The sequence below is a fragment of the Armigeres subalbatus genome, chromosome 2, assembly GCF_024139115.2.
Source record: "Armigeres subalbatus isolate Guangzhou_Male chromosome 2, GZ_Asu_2, whole genome shotgun sequence".
Lineage (NCBI taxonomy): Eukaryota > Metazoa > Arthropoda > Insecta > Diptera > Culicidae > Armigeres > Armigeres subalbatus.
Window position 1 is genome coordinate 365,167,981 of NC_085140.1, and position 17,595 is coordinate 365,185,575.

The following is a 17,595-nucleotide window of genomic DNA, read 5'->3' on the forward strand; positions in this document are numbered from 1 at the left end:
GAAAGCTTTTCTATGCCCGCCATTGCATGAGTATGTATCGTGTGTAGCAAGAACAATGGATGTCCAGAGTGTTCAGAAAGTGTCCAACCTCAAAACATCCTAGACCGGAACGAGAATCGAACTCTGGCTACTGGAGACTCCGCATATACGCTTGTGTCCAAATATGTAACTGTCAATTTTATAGCCTAAATAACCTAAAAATAGATTTCCCTTTGTCTGTCCGACCCTTATAGACTCTGAAACTACTGAACCGATCAGCGTGAAAATTTGAGTGCAGGAATTTTTGACACCGGGGAAGGTTTTTATGATGGTTATAGACCCCTCTCCATCTCGAAGAGGGGGCTCTCATACAAATGAAACCAAAATTTCTTCATGACTCGAGATATAAAGGTATATAAAGGCAAAAAATGTTACTGTGGTGGTTCGAGACCCCTCTTTTTTTCTGGCTCAGCAAAGTGCACTGGGAGAAAGCTAGTTAAAAATATTATACCGCCAATGAGATAACACGTACCTAAACGTTAGTAGTAAATTATTGGAAATACAATTTTAAAATAATTCAAAAAATCGCCCAGTCATCACATGATCGTTTATGATATCACATAAGATACTAAAGTGAAGGTGTTATAGGTACCCCCACATGCAATATGTAGGTATATCGCCTCCACTTCAGCTTCTTATATACAATACCATATACTTTTTTCTGTTGACTGCGCGGTTATATACACCCAAACCAAAACATGTATGTAAGAACTGCATAGGCTTATATTATACAATATCTGCATAATAACTATACAAGAAATAGTTTCTTCCCACCACCAGCCCACACGCTCGTTTAAAATCACTCAGAGGTTGAGTGGAATTGTATTGCCGTATTTTTTTCTCATGGAAATCATACTATTTTTTCGTAAAACGTGGAACTACTCAAAATTTGATTAGTTTTATTTTTTTACGACATTTCCGTGAGAAAAAGAAGAGACGGCAATACAATTTCACTCAGTCTCTGAGTGATTTGGAACGGGCGTGTACTGTATAAGATCGTTTTATTTGTTTTATTCAATACATGCAAACGCCTTCCCGAGCAAAGCTTGAGAGAAAATCGAAAACTTCCTTCTGATTCTTCATCTACATTTATAGCTATATATGTCGACAAAGAATCTAAAGGAATAAATTTTAGCGTTACGCCCTTTTCAAATGTTGGTCTAGACTTGTTTTAATGTTGTGAAATCGCCGAATATGATTACTTAATTTAAAATCTTTTTGGTCGTTTTAACGGTTAAAAGATCAAAATCTAAAGCAGAAAAATCTTACTGTGACATCAAATCTAAAGCTATTCCTTTTATCGATGAGAGCAAATTGGAAATTAAATTTGTAGCAATATGAAATCAAAATATGTAATCAATCATGATGATTCATATTGGAGAACAAATTATTTCAATTTCAATTTGATGTCAGAATCAAAATATGTTAACTATATGTTCTCATTATGTTTTCAGACTTTGCTCGGGTTCTCATCCTAGAGTATCCGAAACGACTATACGGAACCGCGAAACAACTCACTTTATGGTTCCTTTCACTCAAATCCGCCCTTGCGTGGAAGAAGCCAAAAATAAGTAAAATGCGAAAAATCCGGTGAGTACCTTGCCTTTACTCCCGTGTTGAATTTTCACCCACTATGAAGTTTCACCAACTCAAATTTATGTTATTTTCATCCCCCCGAGTCTATGGTGAGAACAACACAAATTTGGCTTCTTCCACGGAACAATACACGTTGGGTCGATGCAGCTTTCTTTGTTTATAATATCATTCATGAGAGAGAGTGTGAAAACTACCTAATATTGAGTTCAAAATTTGAACTTCGTACTCAAAGTTGAGTTCTTCAAACTTTTTTAGGTTCTTTATTTTTTCTGTGTTTATAAAGCGTCAGCGTTCAGCGGTGATTATTTATAGGAATTTCTCCTGTGTCTAATGTTGGCGTTCAACCATTGCTAGGGGATGGGTGTGCTGTACGGACGCTCGAAACAAGCCTAGGTTTGAATCCAGGTCAGATCTAATATATATTGTGGAACAAGATACAATTAAAAATATTTTTTTTGTGTGACGAATTACACTAATACGTATGTAGATACTTCTCCCAAATTCGCCAAAGTTATATTATACAGGGTACTGCGGTTAAATCTTATACAATTCTTGTAATGCCAAGTTATACCTGCATGTGAATAATCCAGAACTGTATTAAATTTTGACATCCTCTGGTTGGGTGATTTCAAATATAAAAGATCTTAATTTGCAACCTACAAGGTACTCTCCCAAATTTTATGCCGTCGACTACCACCAATTGCAAGGGAGTTCGTGGGGCAGTACCAGGCGGGTTTTACGGGCGAACGCTCCACCACGGACCAGGTGTTTGCCATTCGCCAAGTACTGCAGAATTGCCGCGAATACAACGTGCCCACACATCATCTATTTATCGATTTCAAAGCCGCATATGATACAATCGATCGGGACCAGCTATGGCAGCTAATACACGAACACGGATTTCCGGATAAACTGACACGGTTGATCAAAGCGACGATGGATCGGGTGATGTGCGTAGTTCGAGTTTCAGGGGCATTCTCGAGTCCCTTCGAAACCCGCAGAGGGTTACGGCAAGGTGACGGTCTTTCGTGTCTGCTATTCAACATCGCATTGGAAGGGATAATACGAAGAGCAGGGATTAACACGAGTGGTACAATTTTCAATAAGTCCGTCCAGCTATTTGGCTTCACCGACGACATAGATATTATGGCACGTAACTTTGAGAAGATGGAGGAAGCCTACATCAGACTGAAGATGGAAGCTAAGCGGATCGGACTAGTCATCAACACGTCGAAGACGAAGTACATGATAGGAAGAGGTTCAAGAGAAGACAATGTGAGCCACTCACCGCGAGTTGGCATCGGTGGTGACGAAATCGAGGTGGTAGAAGAATTTGTGTACTTGGACTCACTGGTGACTGCCGAAAATGATACCAGCAGAGAAATTCGGAGACGCATAGTGGCTGGAAATCGTACATACTTTGGACTCCACAAGACGCTCCGATCCACCAAACTGACAATCTACAAAATGCTCTACGGACACGAGACCTGGACGATGCTCGTGGAGAACCAACACGCACTTGGAGTTTTCGAAAGGAAAGTGCTGCGTACCATCTATGGTGGGGTGCAGATGGCGCACGGAACGTGGAGAAGGCGAATGAACCACGAGTTGCATGCGCTGCTGGGAGAACCATCCATCGTTCACACCGCGAAAATTGGACAACTGCGGTGGGCCTGGCACGTAACTAGAATGTCGGACAGTAACCCGGTTAAAATGGTTCTCAACAACGATCCGACGGGCGCAAGAAGGCGAGGTGCGCAGCGAGCAATTTGGATCGATCAGGTGGAAGATGACTTGCGGACCCTCCGTAGACTGCGTGGTTGGCGACGTGTAGCCATGGACCGAGCCGAATGGAGAAGACTCTTATATACCGCACAGGCCACTTCGACCTTAGTCTGAATAAATAAAATTTGCAACCTGGGACCCGAAGAGCAGGGACCGGACTGATAAAGATCAATGTGTTCCAAAAAAGTTCTAAATAAAGTTTTTTGTTTGCAGAATGTAAAAGAATCTTTTTGAGATTTTGATAGAACTATACACAATTCCATGAATTGCAAGTACCAAATTCTAAGCTTCTGGTGGGGTTTATGGAATTTGAAAATAAATTGTTAAGGCTTCAAAATAAATGCCTCATTCTCAGAGCTTCGAAAGATTTCAATTGAATTCAGTGTCATATAGTTTCTGGGCATTTAGATAAGGATTCTCAAAATCGGATATTTGCGAGAGGATACTCTAAACGAAGCGTATGATTCTATGTTTTCTAGTATAATACTAGTCCCAACATTGCTAAGCGGATTTGTTATAAAACAGAAGGATTTCAACGACGCTGTATTCAATTCTTATGGTGGCAATTCTTTCTGCAGTCTGGTCAACTGTTATTTTCAGAATATAATAAAGCTCCAAAAACTGCTGTATACAAATAATTGTTTGACAGTTGCTAGTAAGCTTCATCGTTCTTTCTCAGCTTAGATGTAAGACGCGTGGCTACAAAGCAGACACTGCTGAAGGAGGCTGAGCTCGAATCTTGGTCTGGTCTAGAAAGTTCTCTGATTTTCTTTGGATATAAGAGTATTCATAGTAGTTATATTATCTAACAACACATAAATAGTAATTATAGGGCTGTTACAAAATAATCCAATCCACAATACCGCGACATACAAAAAGAATCATGCGCCAATTTGTCCATGGCGCTTATTCCCGTCATATAAAATTCTTATTCACTAATTACTCGCAAATGATAATTGAAATCAACTCAAATCAAACTTATCAAGTGGCGAGATTAAAAAAAAGTGTAACATCAAAGATAGCTTCTGAAGGTACGTATTGAACAAATTACAGTGTTATATAAGAGTTTAATTGTGGCGAAATAAAGATATCAAGTCAATAAATAGGTGTACGGATTTATAAATGTGTCACATAAGACAAATAGTGTGGCATAACACAAATAGACAAATGTGTCACATAAGACCCGTGTCAATCAGCAAATATAACAAACTTGTTAGTTGGATGATAATCGTATATTATAGTAGCTGATTGCGAAAATGAAGTACTTAGGTGTACGAATTTCGATGCCCCACAATATATTAGGTTCCAGGATACTGTTGTATTGATGGTGACGAAAAAGCCGATATGCTGGCGACACTCGGAACATCAAGTGGTTTTCAGATCCAGATGCTCTTTGCAGCTTATCAACTGCTTCTTTTCTAATGGAGCTAATTTAAGGAACGCAATTGAAGCAAACAACAGGCAATCGAAAGGTTTATTTTTCACTCCAAATGTTTCCATGAGTTGCAAAATTTTAGAGTAGTCTAACAGAAACCTAAGCCTTCGAGGTCTACGAGGTTAACCGTGCGGTAAAAGCCAAGGCTGAAAACTAAAACCAGATCAAATAGTAAGTTATATAGTAAAAAGTTCTATTTCTACTCTTTTCATCTATCTAACTGAATCGACTAAGAGGCCGGCGTTGTTTTCAATCAGGTAATTAATGTTTGACTTAATTAAATGTGCACACTGAGAATGTTTGGCCAATCCCAATTCGCCATTGTGTAATTTGGCATACGTATAGTCAATCAGAGCTAAGCTAATCTGAGACCCGGAGGCCATCTTGAAGAACAATAGTTCACAAAATAATTCTAAATTCTTAATCACTTCTTCACATATTAAATCCATATGCTGCAATTAACCAAAACTAGGTTGAACTTTGACGACAATGCTGAAACAAAAGCGATTTAAATGCTGCTGCGGTTCAAACTGTGTGCTGCTTATGCGGTTATCAAACTCTTAGGTCCATGAGAGACTCTTATTTTTACCTTTGAATGGGTTTAGACTGAATGGTGCCATGAAAAACTTATAGCACAAAACCACAGAAAATAAGCCAACTCGTGAATCACGGGTTGTGTGGGTTCAATCTTCAGCGGCATTGTGCTGAGCTATGTACCCCACTTCACGAAAAAGAGAACACATCTGCACCATAAACCATCACTTTTGCCGGTCGATGCGATGCGCTTCCATAAATTACGCAACAAGGTCAGTAAGTCAAGCGTATGGTTGAGCGTCATCAGGGCGTGAAAGGAGAACGGCTGTAAAATGGGTCGTGTGTGCGAAAATGCTTTCATGTTTCCGCAAAGCATTTTCAGTGATAGGTACTTGGTTGGTGGCCGTCGCCAAAACAAACAAACAATGTGTCTGAGTGAAGAAAAATTTATCACATGAAGATCTGATGAAACATGCAACGGATAATGAATCTGTGTTCTGACGAAAGACACCAACAATAACTAAGGACGCACACAAACACGAACATACACAACGAACGTATGTGGACGTCTACTTACAGATGTTGATGGCATCGTGGTGTGACATTGGGAAAATGATGGAAAGCATAGAAGCGACGCCTACAAATGCAAACAGAACAAAAAGAGTAAAATTTATGTAAAAGGTGAGCGGTGTGGTGTTATGATGAGAATGACGGATCATGGGGAGGAAACACAGCGGCCATGTACCGCTGGAGAAAGGTCATGTGGAAGCAGATCAAGGGTATTAAGTTATGGATTTAGTTAGAATGTGTGATAAATGAAGATTAAGTCATGGGAATTTATGAATTTTGTTACAAGTATACAAAATGTGGTCACATGGGTATGACCCACATAACCATCTTTTCGGTAAAGCATGTAGAGTTACGCAGCTATTTCTGTCTCCATTCTTATTCCGTCAATGGCTTGAAAACCAAAACTTGTTTCTACTACAACTTATTCGTATTAAAACTGTTTTGATCTGGTACTAACGATAAGCGTTTTTGTTAACCTTAGACCTTTTGATCATACCATATTTAAAACAACCTATGAGTACAAATGGAGTTGCTCATCTCAATCAATACAGGAACATTCTATAATGTTCAATAGGGTGGCTTATGGTATGTAGCATGATTTTTTTAAATGGATTTTTAATGCAATTCAGTTTTGAGTAATATATATTCCATTGCACCTAATTTATCGATTTAAAATTGTTTGCATTCCGGTTTATGTTTTCTCACGTGCGTGTCGTGCGACAAGAAGTAGTGTCATTATCATTAGATGGTAAAGCCTAACATGGTGCAAAACGAGTCAACTGTTCGAGTGACGCCTGGAATACGTAAAAAATGTAAGACAGTTTTCTCATCAGAAACGAAAATTAGTATGTACATTCTCGGTCGTAAGCTTCGGGCTATTGCTTTCAAACCAGGACTATATATTTGTTGTATTTATTATGTTATATTTTAGGGGTAGAGACAGTATAATCTGGACAGGCAAAATTTAATTGATTCAAAAAACTCCGTGAAGTAACAACTGATTTCCTTGATTTTGACAGCGTAAGAGTATTTCGCGGGTGATAGTTTACCGATCTGTGACTTGAATATATGTATCAATCAAATTCGGAAAAGCTATAGTTTTTGTTAAAAAATATATAAAAAGAGGCAATATGTTGAAAATACGATCAATACGAGCTCCCGAAATCTCCGCTATCTGGCGGTCTGAATATTTTTTTTCTAAACCAGTTGTCAAACACGTTGCATATGACTTTGACAGTGAGTCTCTTGCATAAAAGTCATGGTTTTTTGAGGTGGTGTCTGAAAATTGCATTTAACTTGAAAGACAAGACAGATTTCAATAAAAGAGTAATTATTACATTGTTATTGCTTTTCAAATGGGTCCCCCCAACTGAGAACTTATGAATAGTAACTACATGGGTGAATGAAAATTAATCAAATTTATCATCGTTCTAGACAATTTTATTGAAAGTCAATGGTCTTATGTCTATATTCCCACATCTAAAAATAAACAGAGACATATTCACAAAAAAATACTGTGTTATGTTTTCTAAAAGGTGGTCTAATACCTATGGGCGATAGCGTACGCTTAAAAACAGCTGGCTTTGCTCTATAAGAAGACCTCCGGCTAGGAAAGCGGTTCTTCGCAGAAAGTGAAAGTGACGATAAATGGCGTAGATTATAGGGAGCTTTTCTCCGACAACATAGCGAGGAATGTGTTCGCGGTGCATTATTGGTCATCACAGACGAAGACGACATTGCGCACGCATCTGCAATTTGTCACCGAGCGACGCATTTTTGCAAAGGGGTCAATCATTGATTACGTATAGGTGTAGGGAGAGAAAAGATACCCCAAGCGACAAATATGTTTCATATAAGCTGTATTATAACTAATTCCAAGAAAACTTTTTTTTTTAATTTGTCTGCTAAAAAATGGCCATTATGACGGGAAATTCGAAGTAACTAAAAATCGAAGACTAGGGGTACACGCTTATTCATCGTGTTAACGCAACACAAATGCAATGTGGTTTCGCATTCGTTGTTATGTCATTTCTGGCAAAATTACAAAAATATTCCACACTAACACGCATAGGTGACGGGATGCGTACCAACGCAACAGCAAGAGATTTACGTCGTGTCGTTGACCGACGACGGCAACGATCGCCGCCAGGTAAAGATGAAAGCATAATAATCACATCTAATGCCATCGGACATTTATTATCCGCCCAGTGCGACTCTTCGGTTCCTTTAAAATCCAATCCAGGGAAAACATCGGAACATTATACGGGAGGGAAGCTTTCAAGTTCGATCCCATCGATTGCACTACGCTGCGCACAACGCCAACCAGGATAGATTTATGCGAAACTAGTTTTGTCGATAACTTGTTCGCGCGCGGAGGAGTCTATGGGTCTGGTCTTAATGTTTCATAGCTTGGGTAACAGGGTAACAGGTTCCCGGGTTTGTCGTCGGGGAGGCTCCGTGCTCAAACAAGCTGGGCGGTGAATGAATTAATCATATCAGGAGCGGTTGGCAGTTTGATATTAATTTAATAAATTGTATTATGGTTAAATGGTTAATGGTACCTATGTCCGACTGAGAATGAAGTGCTACTGCCCGAGGGATAAACAAAAAACAGCATATATTATGGCATTGAATATATGGGAGAATAGTGCAATATGCACCCATGGAACCAAATGGTTCAAAACATAAAATCACTCGTTAAAACCTTTATACTACTATGAACGAATAATACCAATACAATTTTATATAAGATATTCATTACTGAAATAAAAAAATCCTTCAATTTCACTGGAATTCAACGATATGCGGTTCTTTCTCCTCCCATGTAAGATTTTCGTTTAATCCGCCAAGCTAAACAAACAACCATGCGTTCACCATTTATTTCGCATTGGTTTTTGTTTTCATGTTTATTTTTTATTGATTCAACAGAACGCCTTTTCCAGAGCTTCAAAATTTCTCTCATAGACCCTAAACTTGATGTTTAAAATCAATTTTAACAGTTTTTGGATTAAGAAAATTATTTTGAGCTTTTTAGTGGAATGTCTTCATTTGTCATAAGAAAAGTTTTTACAATCCCATTTAATTCCACCACTTAATTGTACCTTGACAGATACGTATTTCGACCTCAACAGTAAGGTCGTCTTCAGTGTCTCGTTAGTCGAGTCAAGTACAAAACACTGAAGACGACCTTACTGTTGGGGTCGTAATACGTATCTGTCAAGGTACAATTAAGTGGTGGAATTAAATGGGATTGTACAAACTCGTCTTATGACAAGTGAGTTTTTGGATATTTAACTGTTTGGCAGTTAGCTAACAGCTTGGCCCATAGTAAAATCGTGGTTATGGGTATTCAATACGCAAAATTATTAAGTTTTTCGAAATTCATTTAAAATTAAACAGTTGAATTAAGTTGAGCAAAGTTGAACAGAAGTTATAATATTCCCTACTGAAGTCTGGTAGGATGTGCCTATAGTGCCCATCTAATCCAGGCTTATCCAGGCTCGTCGCAGCTGTGACTATAATATTTCTTATGTGTTGCAGAGCACTTTAGTGTTCAGCTGAGAAGCATTTTTTTTATTAGAAATCCTAAAAATATATTCTTAATTACTAATTGAAAACATTATTTACAGATTAAAACTTAAACAGCTATAATTTGTTTTTAAATTTGTTCCTTAAATTGATTAATAGTACCTAGTACGAGACCAATTGTGAGTAAATTAATTTGTTATTCTATCATACAATTATGCTATCAATAAACTTTACAGCTTTGAGCTTTCAACACCGGGAACATTGGTGAAGTGGCTTCAAGGAACTCCGAAAAGTTTCAACCGGAACATCCTCAAAGAATTGTGGCATCAATATGCAGAAAGCAATCACACGTCAGACCCGATCGCAAACTCGAGCCACCCAAGGTGATGGAAACAGTAGTTCTCAACCTCCCTGTGGCGGTGAACAAGTTCACAACAGTGAACAGACATTGTAAGCACTGGAACAATTTCTCGTACGCGAAAGTAGATGCAGCTACAGTGCGTTCGAACGTATTTACATCTGCAAAATCTTCACCGAAAGTGCCACCACCCGCCGCACGGTGCCCCCAGACGCGAATATTATCGCATTTTCATGAACCTCCGTGGTTTTCTCACGAAAAAAAAAGCTTAGAGGATACGGGGTGTTTTAAAATCTTTCATCGGTGAAATTTTGAATACGCCCTATTTTAAAATTGTATGTTTTTTCCCATATACATACATATTAGATGCAAAATATAAATATACTTATAGTGCTTACCTTTTCAATAGTAATTTAATCAACTATTGTTGAAATGCCAGTAGCAATACGAAATCTTTCAAATAAATCAATGTTCTTCGACATTCGGTAATGTGTCCAGCCCACGTAGATCTGTCATACATTAAGATTGATCGAGCTGTAAATCTCATGGAACAACATCGATCACGAAAAGCGCCCCAACTTAGTTTGCATTCTGTGTTTGGAAAGGAAATCGTAATTAAAGATGTGTGTAAATGCCAATTCACGATAAATTCAACGAATTTTATGGGATAAAAGGGATTCTTAGTAAAGTGTGACATGTAAACATAATAAATTAAAACAAGCATAAAATATTCGCTTTCCTAATGCATCAGTAATTGTCTGAGCACAGAGATGTAAAATAAAAAAAGAACAAATCACTCGTTATAAAAACATACACGGACAGATAAATCAACCCAAAACTTGAGTTCATAATACTTACTGAGAATATCGCAACAAAATTTACTCAAAGTTTGGTTAGTTTTCCCTTTCCCATGACAAAACGAGAGCAAGATGCAAGCACCGCACTTCAGCCCAACAACCCAGACAACCCGTAACAAAAGACTCAATACCTATGCAATCTTTACACGGTAAGCTTAGCAAGTTATTCCATCCAAATTACTTGATATTTAGAACATGGCTAGTTTCATTTCATAGTTTCATAAGTAGATCCACTTCTTCTTCTTCTTATTGGCATTACATCCCCCCACTGGGACAGAGCCACCTCGCAGCTTCGTGTTCATTGAGCACTTCCACAGTTATTAACTGCGAGGTTTCTAAGCCAAGTTACCATTTTTGCATTCGTATATCATGAGGCTAACACGATGATACTTTTATGCCCAGGGAAGTCGAGACAATTTCCAACCCGAAAATTGCCTAGACCGGCACTGGGAATCGAACCCAGCCACCCTCAGCATGGTCTTGCTTTGTAGCCGCGCGTCTTACCACACGGCTAAGGAGATCCACTTACTCTCCCAAAATGTGTAAATTCTCCAGCAGAAGGAAAGAGATAGCAAACAAAAGTACCTATTAATAAGTAAAAGAGTTTCTCCGTGTATTGAAATAAGCCATATTTTAAAAATCAAGTAATTCGGATGGAATGCAGCTGAGTAATAAACGCCAAAAATAAGAATAATGATGATGTCTTTTGCCTGTTGTACGCTTTTGGACAAATTATTGAATGATTGAAATGCGATATTTTCAGTGTCAAACAATAGAACTTTCTAAGCTTACCGTGTACCACGGGCATTGAGTCTTTTGCTAGATTTTTGTAACCAGTGATTTGTTTTTATTATAATCATACAATTTTACATATCTTTGCTCAGGCTTTGACAATTGCAAAAAGCGAATATTTTATGTTTGTTTTCATTTATTATGTTCACATGTGATACTTTTCTTACAATACCTATCTATCTATCTATCTATCTATCTATCTATCTATCTATCTATCTATCTATCTATCTATCTATCTATCTATCTATCTATCTATATATATAAAACTCAATGTTTGTATGTTTGTATGTATGTTTGTATGTATGTTCCAGCATAACTTCTGAACCCATTGACCGATTTCAACAAAATTTGGAACACACATTCTTTATCTTAAGGAAACGACGATAGGGGGGTTATGGATGCTGTTCGGAAAAGGGGGAGGGTGTGGGGGGAGGGGTATTGCTTAGTCATTCATCAACTCAGTGTACCTTCTGAACCCCTTGGCCGATCTCAACCAAATTTATGACACACAGGGGGGGTTGTGGGGAAGGGGTTTTTGCTTAGTCATCCATCAACTCAGTGTACCTTCTGAACCCCTTGGCCAATCTCAACCAAATTTGGAACACTCATTCTTTATCTTAAGGAGACGACGATATGGGGCTTATGTATGCTGTTCGGAAAAGGGGAAGGGTGTAGGGGGAGGGGTATTGCTTAGTCATCTATTAACTCAGTGTACCTTCTGAACCCCTTGGCCGATCTCAACCAAATTTGGGACACACATTCTTTATCTTAAGGAGACGACGATAGGGGGGTTATGGATGCTGTTCGAAAAAGGGGGAGGGTGTGGGGGAGGGGTATTGCTTAGTCGTCGATCAACTCAGTGTACCTTCTGAACCCCTTGGCCGATCTCAACCAAATTTGGGACACACATTCTTTATCTTAAGGAGACGATGATAGGGGGGTTATGAATGCTGTGCGAAAAAAGGGGAGGGTGTGGGGGGAGGGGTTTTGCTTAGTCATTTTTCAACTCAGTGTACCTTCTGAACCCCTTGGCCGATCTCAACCAAATTTGGGACACAGATTCTTTATCTTAAGGAGACGACGATATGGGACTTATGGATGCTGTTCGGTAAAGGGGGAGGATGTGGGGGAGGGATATTGCTTAGTCATCCATCAACTCAGTGAACCTTCTGAACCCCTTGGCCGATCTCAACCAAATTTGGGACACACATTCTTTATCTTAAGGAGACGACGATAGGGGGGTGAGGGATGCTTTTTGGAAAAGAGGGAGGGTGAGGAGGGAGGGCAATTGCTAAGTTATCGATCAACTCAGTGTAACTTCCAAACCCATCAGCCAATATCAACCAAATTTGGAACACACATTCTTTATCTTAAGGAGACGACGATAGGGAGGTTAAGCATGCTCTTAGAAAATAAGAGATTGTATCAAATATTGTCTGTCCTAAGGAAACGATTTTAGTGGATATTGGTAGGTCCGTTTAAAATGGGTAGGTTGTGAAAGAGAGGTATTGTTTACTTGGCGATTTATTCAGCATAACTTCTGAACCCATTTCCGATGTTCACCAAATTTGGAACCCATATTCTCTGTCTATGAAAGACTATATCAGACTGGGTAGGACTGTCATAGCTGAACGAGAGAGAATATATTTATTAAACGAACAGTTTAGTATACCTTCTTATTTAGTTCATCCGAGGTTCTTTGACATTGTACAATCTATAAAATCTTTCATAGAAAGCATGTATTTGCTGGGTATAAAGCAATGATAATTGTTACCCTTCATCGGAATCATAGTTTGCCCAGTGAAAAGCAATGATTAATTTGTTTCCTTCTGGATGGTGGATGTGATTTCTCCTTTAAAAGTAGGCATTTTCCCGGAATAAGGCAATGGTGGGTGTGATCCCTTCTTTAAAAATATGCGTTTGCCCGGAATAAGACATCAGTGGATGTTTTCCCTTTTTTAGAAATAGACGTTTGCCCGGAATAAGGCTATTCAAATTCCCTTCTTCAAAATCAGTCAATATTTCCAAAAGCCTTCTTTTAATCAAATGATGAAGTATCCACAAGTAAACACAATTACCCTGTTAATCAATTGGTTTCATTATTTTTCGATAGTGAAAAAAAGCTGCGAACTAAACTGGCAAGTCCGAGCAAGGCCGAGTACATAAAGCTAGTAATCCAATAAAATTCGTTGAGTTTATCGTGCTAATGCAATAGTGAAATGGCATTTGCACACATAATATAAGATGATTTCCTTTCCAAACACAGAACGCAAACTAAGTTGCGGTGCTTTTCGTGATCGATCTTCATGACTATTGGAAACATATCACTTACTCAATATCATAACATGTCTTGACATATGGGTTTATTACCATGAAAACATTGGATTGTCTAATCTGGAGAGTAAACTGTGCAATTAAGTGCAAAAACTTACGCGTCTAGCACTATTGTTCGTGCAGAAGAAACGTGCAGAAGAACAGAAGTAGAAGTATAGAAGAAGTATATACCTAAAACGGGTGTTGGAAATCGAAGCTACTCTGAGAAAGCGAATGGACGTTGAGAAACAGCAACAAAAAGAGAACGATATGAGAAGGAAACGCGAAATGGACCTGGTCAACAGACTGAAGCTACTCGAGCACCGATGCGCGCAGGAACAAGCGATGCGCGTAGAGGAAAAGCAGAAATTTCTGTCCAAGGAGCAACGTCTGACTGAGCAATTTGAGTCATTGTGCCTGCAGAGCGGACAACATCCAGCAGCAGATCAGCGTGGCGTAGAAGCAACAAGGCACCCAGGTTTACCCGTGAGTAGCCACCATTTAGCGGGTCTGGTAAGTGGATCAGAGCAGATCGATGGCTGAACGACGATGGCGGTGCCTTGAGAGACGCCTAGAAAAGGATCCACAGCTCTACGAAAGCGTGAGGCAACAAGTGGCTGACTATGAATCGAAAGGTTACATCCACGTAGTGACGCAGTAGGAAATGGTTGAGTTTGATCGGCGACGAATCTGGTACCTACCATTGGGCGTAGTGTTGAATCGCTACAAACCTGGAGCTCCACATATTTGTGGATGGAAGTGCACAAGCATACTCCGCCGCCGCTTACTTTCGAGTTCGAGATCGAGGGCAGATACGATGTGCTTTAGTCGCCTCCAAAACAAAGGTAGCTCCACTACAGCTTGTTTCCGTACCACGACTGGAGTTACAAGCGGCCCTACTTGGCGCGCGGCTGCGTAAGACGATAGTGGATGGTCATTCTATTCAGATCAAACACGCGTACGTAGCGATTCAACTACTGTTCTGTCGTGGATCAAATCGGATACCCGTCGATATAGCCAGTACGTCGCCTTCAGAGTCAATGAGATCTTGAGCCTTTCAAAAATAGATGAATGGCGATGGTTGGGAACAAAAGTAAACGTCGCCGATGAAGCGACGAACTGGGGGAAAGGTCCGAACTGTCCCGATCGCAGATGGATGCGTGGTCCAGCTTTCCTGTATGGTACGGAGAATGATTGGCCGAAGGACAAGTTTGAGGACATCCATGGAAACGAAGAAGAACTCCGACCTGCGTACGTTTGAAGTCATTTCCTGGCTGTTCCGCTTATTGATACGTCGCGATTTTCGAAATACGAGCAGATTCTGTTGAGCATAGGATATGTCTACAAATTCTACAAGAAACTGCTGCAACGTAGCAAGCGAGCATCATACAAAGAAAGTGGGAGTCTCAGAAGCGAGGATTCGCAAAGCGCAGAGAAGAGCCTGTGGCGAACAGCCCAGTCAGACTATTATCCGGATGAATTGGCTACGTTGAGGCACAATGCACAGGTTACTCCAGGGAACCAACAAGCACTAAGCCGAAGCAGTCCGCTGGCGAAGATTCCTCCAGTCCTGGACGAGGACGGGCTGATGCGCGTTGATGGCCGTGTTAGCGGAGCAGATTGCATGGTGTACGATGCCAAGTTTCCCATAATTCTGCCCAAGGAACATCCGATCACCAATCTGCTCTTGGATTGGTACCACCGAAAATTTCGTCACGCCAACAACGAAACGATCGTCAACGAAATTCGTCAAAAATTCTATATCCCGAAGTTGAGATCGTTGATTCGAACTGTAGCAAAACGATGCCAGTGGTGCCGTGTTTACAAAGCATCTCCTGTGGTACCAAAGATGAGCCAGCTGCCCCAGTGTCGTATTACCCCCTTCATTCGACCCTTCACATTTGAAGGAATCGACTACTTCGGCTCGTACCTAGTGAAGATCGGTCGTAGCTCCGTAAAACGCTGGGTAGCGCTTTTTACGTGCCTAACGGTTCGGGCCATACACATGGAGGTAGTGCATACGTTAACATCCGATTCGTGTAAGAAGGCTGTTCGTCGTTTCATCGCTCGCAGAGGTGCACCGCAAGAAGTATACACGGATAACGGCACAAACTTCACCGGCGCTAGCAGGGAGCTAGAAAACGAGTTGCGAGACATCAATTTCGACGACGGAAACATTTTCACGGACGCAAACACTAAATGGCCCAATATGGGTGGATGCTGCGGATGGTCCGATCCATAAAAACTGCATTCGGAACGCTGCCAGAATCGCGAACGCTGGACGATGAATCATTTGTAACGTTATTAGCCGACGCATGAATTCCCGACCGTTTACTTTCCTGCCGCTGGATAGTGAGGAGCAGGAATCGTTAACTCCGCATAATTTCAACCGAACCCACCCGGGTAAAGATGGAGTCGTGCGTCAGACGGACGTGCAAACTTCGAATGGAATGCTGAGAAGGCGAGCGGTGTGTAATCTGGCGGTTCTTGACGTATGCAATCATGCTGAAACAGATAAAGGTGACCGTGCTGAGTCGGGTAGTGATAGTTTGGGAAGTAGTGAGCGTGGTGCCGTCGAACAAGTGTCCACACGACACGAAGGGGAGGATGTTGCGACGAGTGTGTCTATTGGCGCGCCCCCCAAAGCTGATAACGTATTGAGTACAAATGAGTGACCAAGCGCAACGGTCAACTGGTTGTCAGCGAGATTGAGATAACAAATAGAAAGAGAAATTTGTATGTCATTGTTTTGCTAGTGACGTGGAAGCAGCATTGCAAAGTAAATTAGAAATCCTAAAAATATATTCTAAATTACTAATTGAAAACACTATTTACAGATTAAAACTTAAATAGCTATAATTTGTCTCTAAATTAGTTCCTTAAATTGATTAATATTACCTAGTACGAGACCAATTGTGAGTAAATTAATTTGTTCTTCTATCATACAATTATGTTATCAATAAACTTTACAGCTTTGAGCTTTCAACACCGGGAACATTGATGAAGTGGCTTCAAGGAACTCCGAAAAGTTTCAACCGGAACAATAGCAAAAATACATAATTGAAACGGATTTTACGACCGTGATTGTGATGAATGATTTGTTTATCGGCTTTATCGGTCAGTCCTACTCAAAGTATGAGGGTTCGCTACGGCGCGAACAAGTATGAATCAATAGAGTGTGAAAGGGAGGCATAGAGACCTTCTATTGAACAGCACAACAACGAAGCGTAAATCTTCTTGCCTAACGTTCTAGTTGTGGACGGCTTGGTTAGTGGAATAGAAACCACCACCGGTGGCACTCCCTCATACTTTGAGTAGGACTGACCGATTAAGCCGATAAACAAATCATCCTTTCAAGAAGCTCAAGAGGCTTGAAAGATTAATATATAAACCTCATTTGAATTGGAAACGGCACAATTTCAAATAACTTTTTCCGATAGAAACCATATGTCAATAATGGAGAGCCATTTTAGTTCTCGCAGAGATGCATTCTGAACACGAGAACGCGTGTTCTTGTTCAAAACGTTCTGAACACAGCACACTGTTCAAGAGCACTGATCTAACATAGCAACTTGTATCCTAGGAAAACAAATTCAAGCGACGGCATGCTACACATTGTTCGTCTAGTAATGGAACACGTGGGCATCTAACGGATAGAAATCAAGCATGCCCGTATGTTTTTGCATAGTTTCGAATCTAGAGAACCTTCGTTACCGTGATCGTTTGTTCTTGCGTACCAACCCAGTGCACACTGAACTGTGTTCAGAGTTCCAAACTAAGAACACCAA

The 17,595-nt window shown here is 40.1% G+C and overlaps 1 protein-coding gene across 8 annotated transcripts in view; it reads right to left on the bottom strand.

The window, feature by feature from the left end:
- LOC134213020 (protein spire) overlaps positions 1-17,595 on the bottom strand; it is a 575,819-nt gene that overhangs the window by 121,387 nt on the left and 436,837 nt on the right. For 7 of the 8 annotated variants that reach the window (XM_062691477.1, XM_062691476.1, XM_062691474.1 and 4 more), the window contains one exon: positions 5,967-6,026. The exons of the other annotated variant lie outside the window; for it this stretch is intronic. In XM_062691477.1, coding sequence (XP_062547461.1) covers positions 5,967-6,026 — 60 coding nt within the window. The remainder of the gene's footprint in view (positions 1-5,966; positions 6,027-17,595) is intronic. 8 annotated transcript variants of the gene reach the window in all.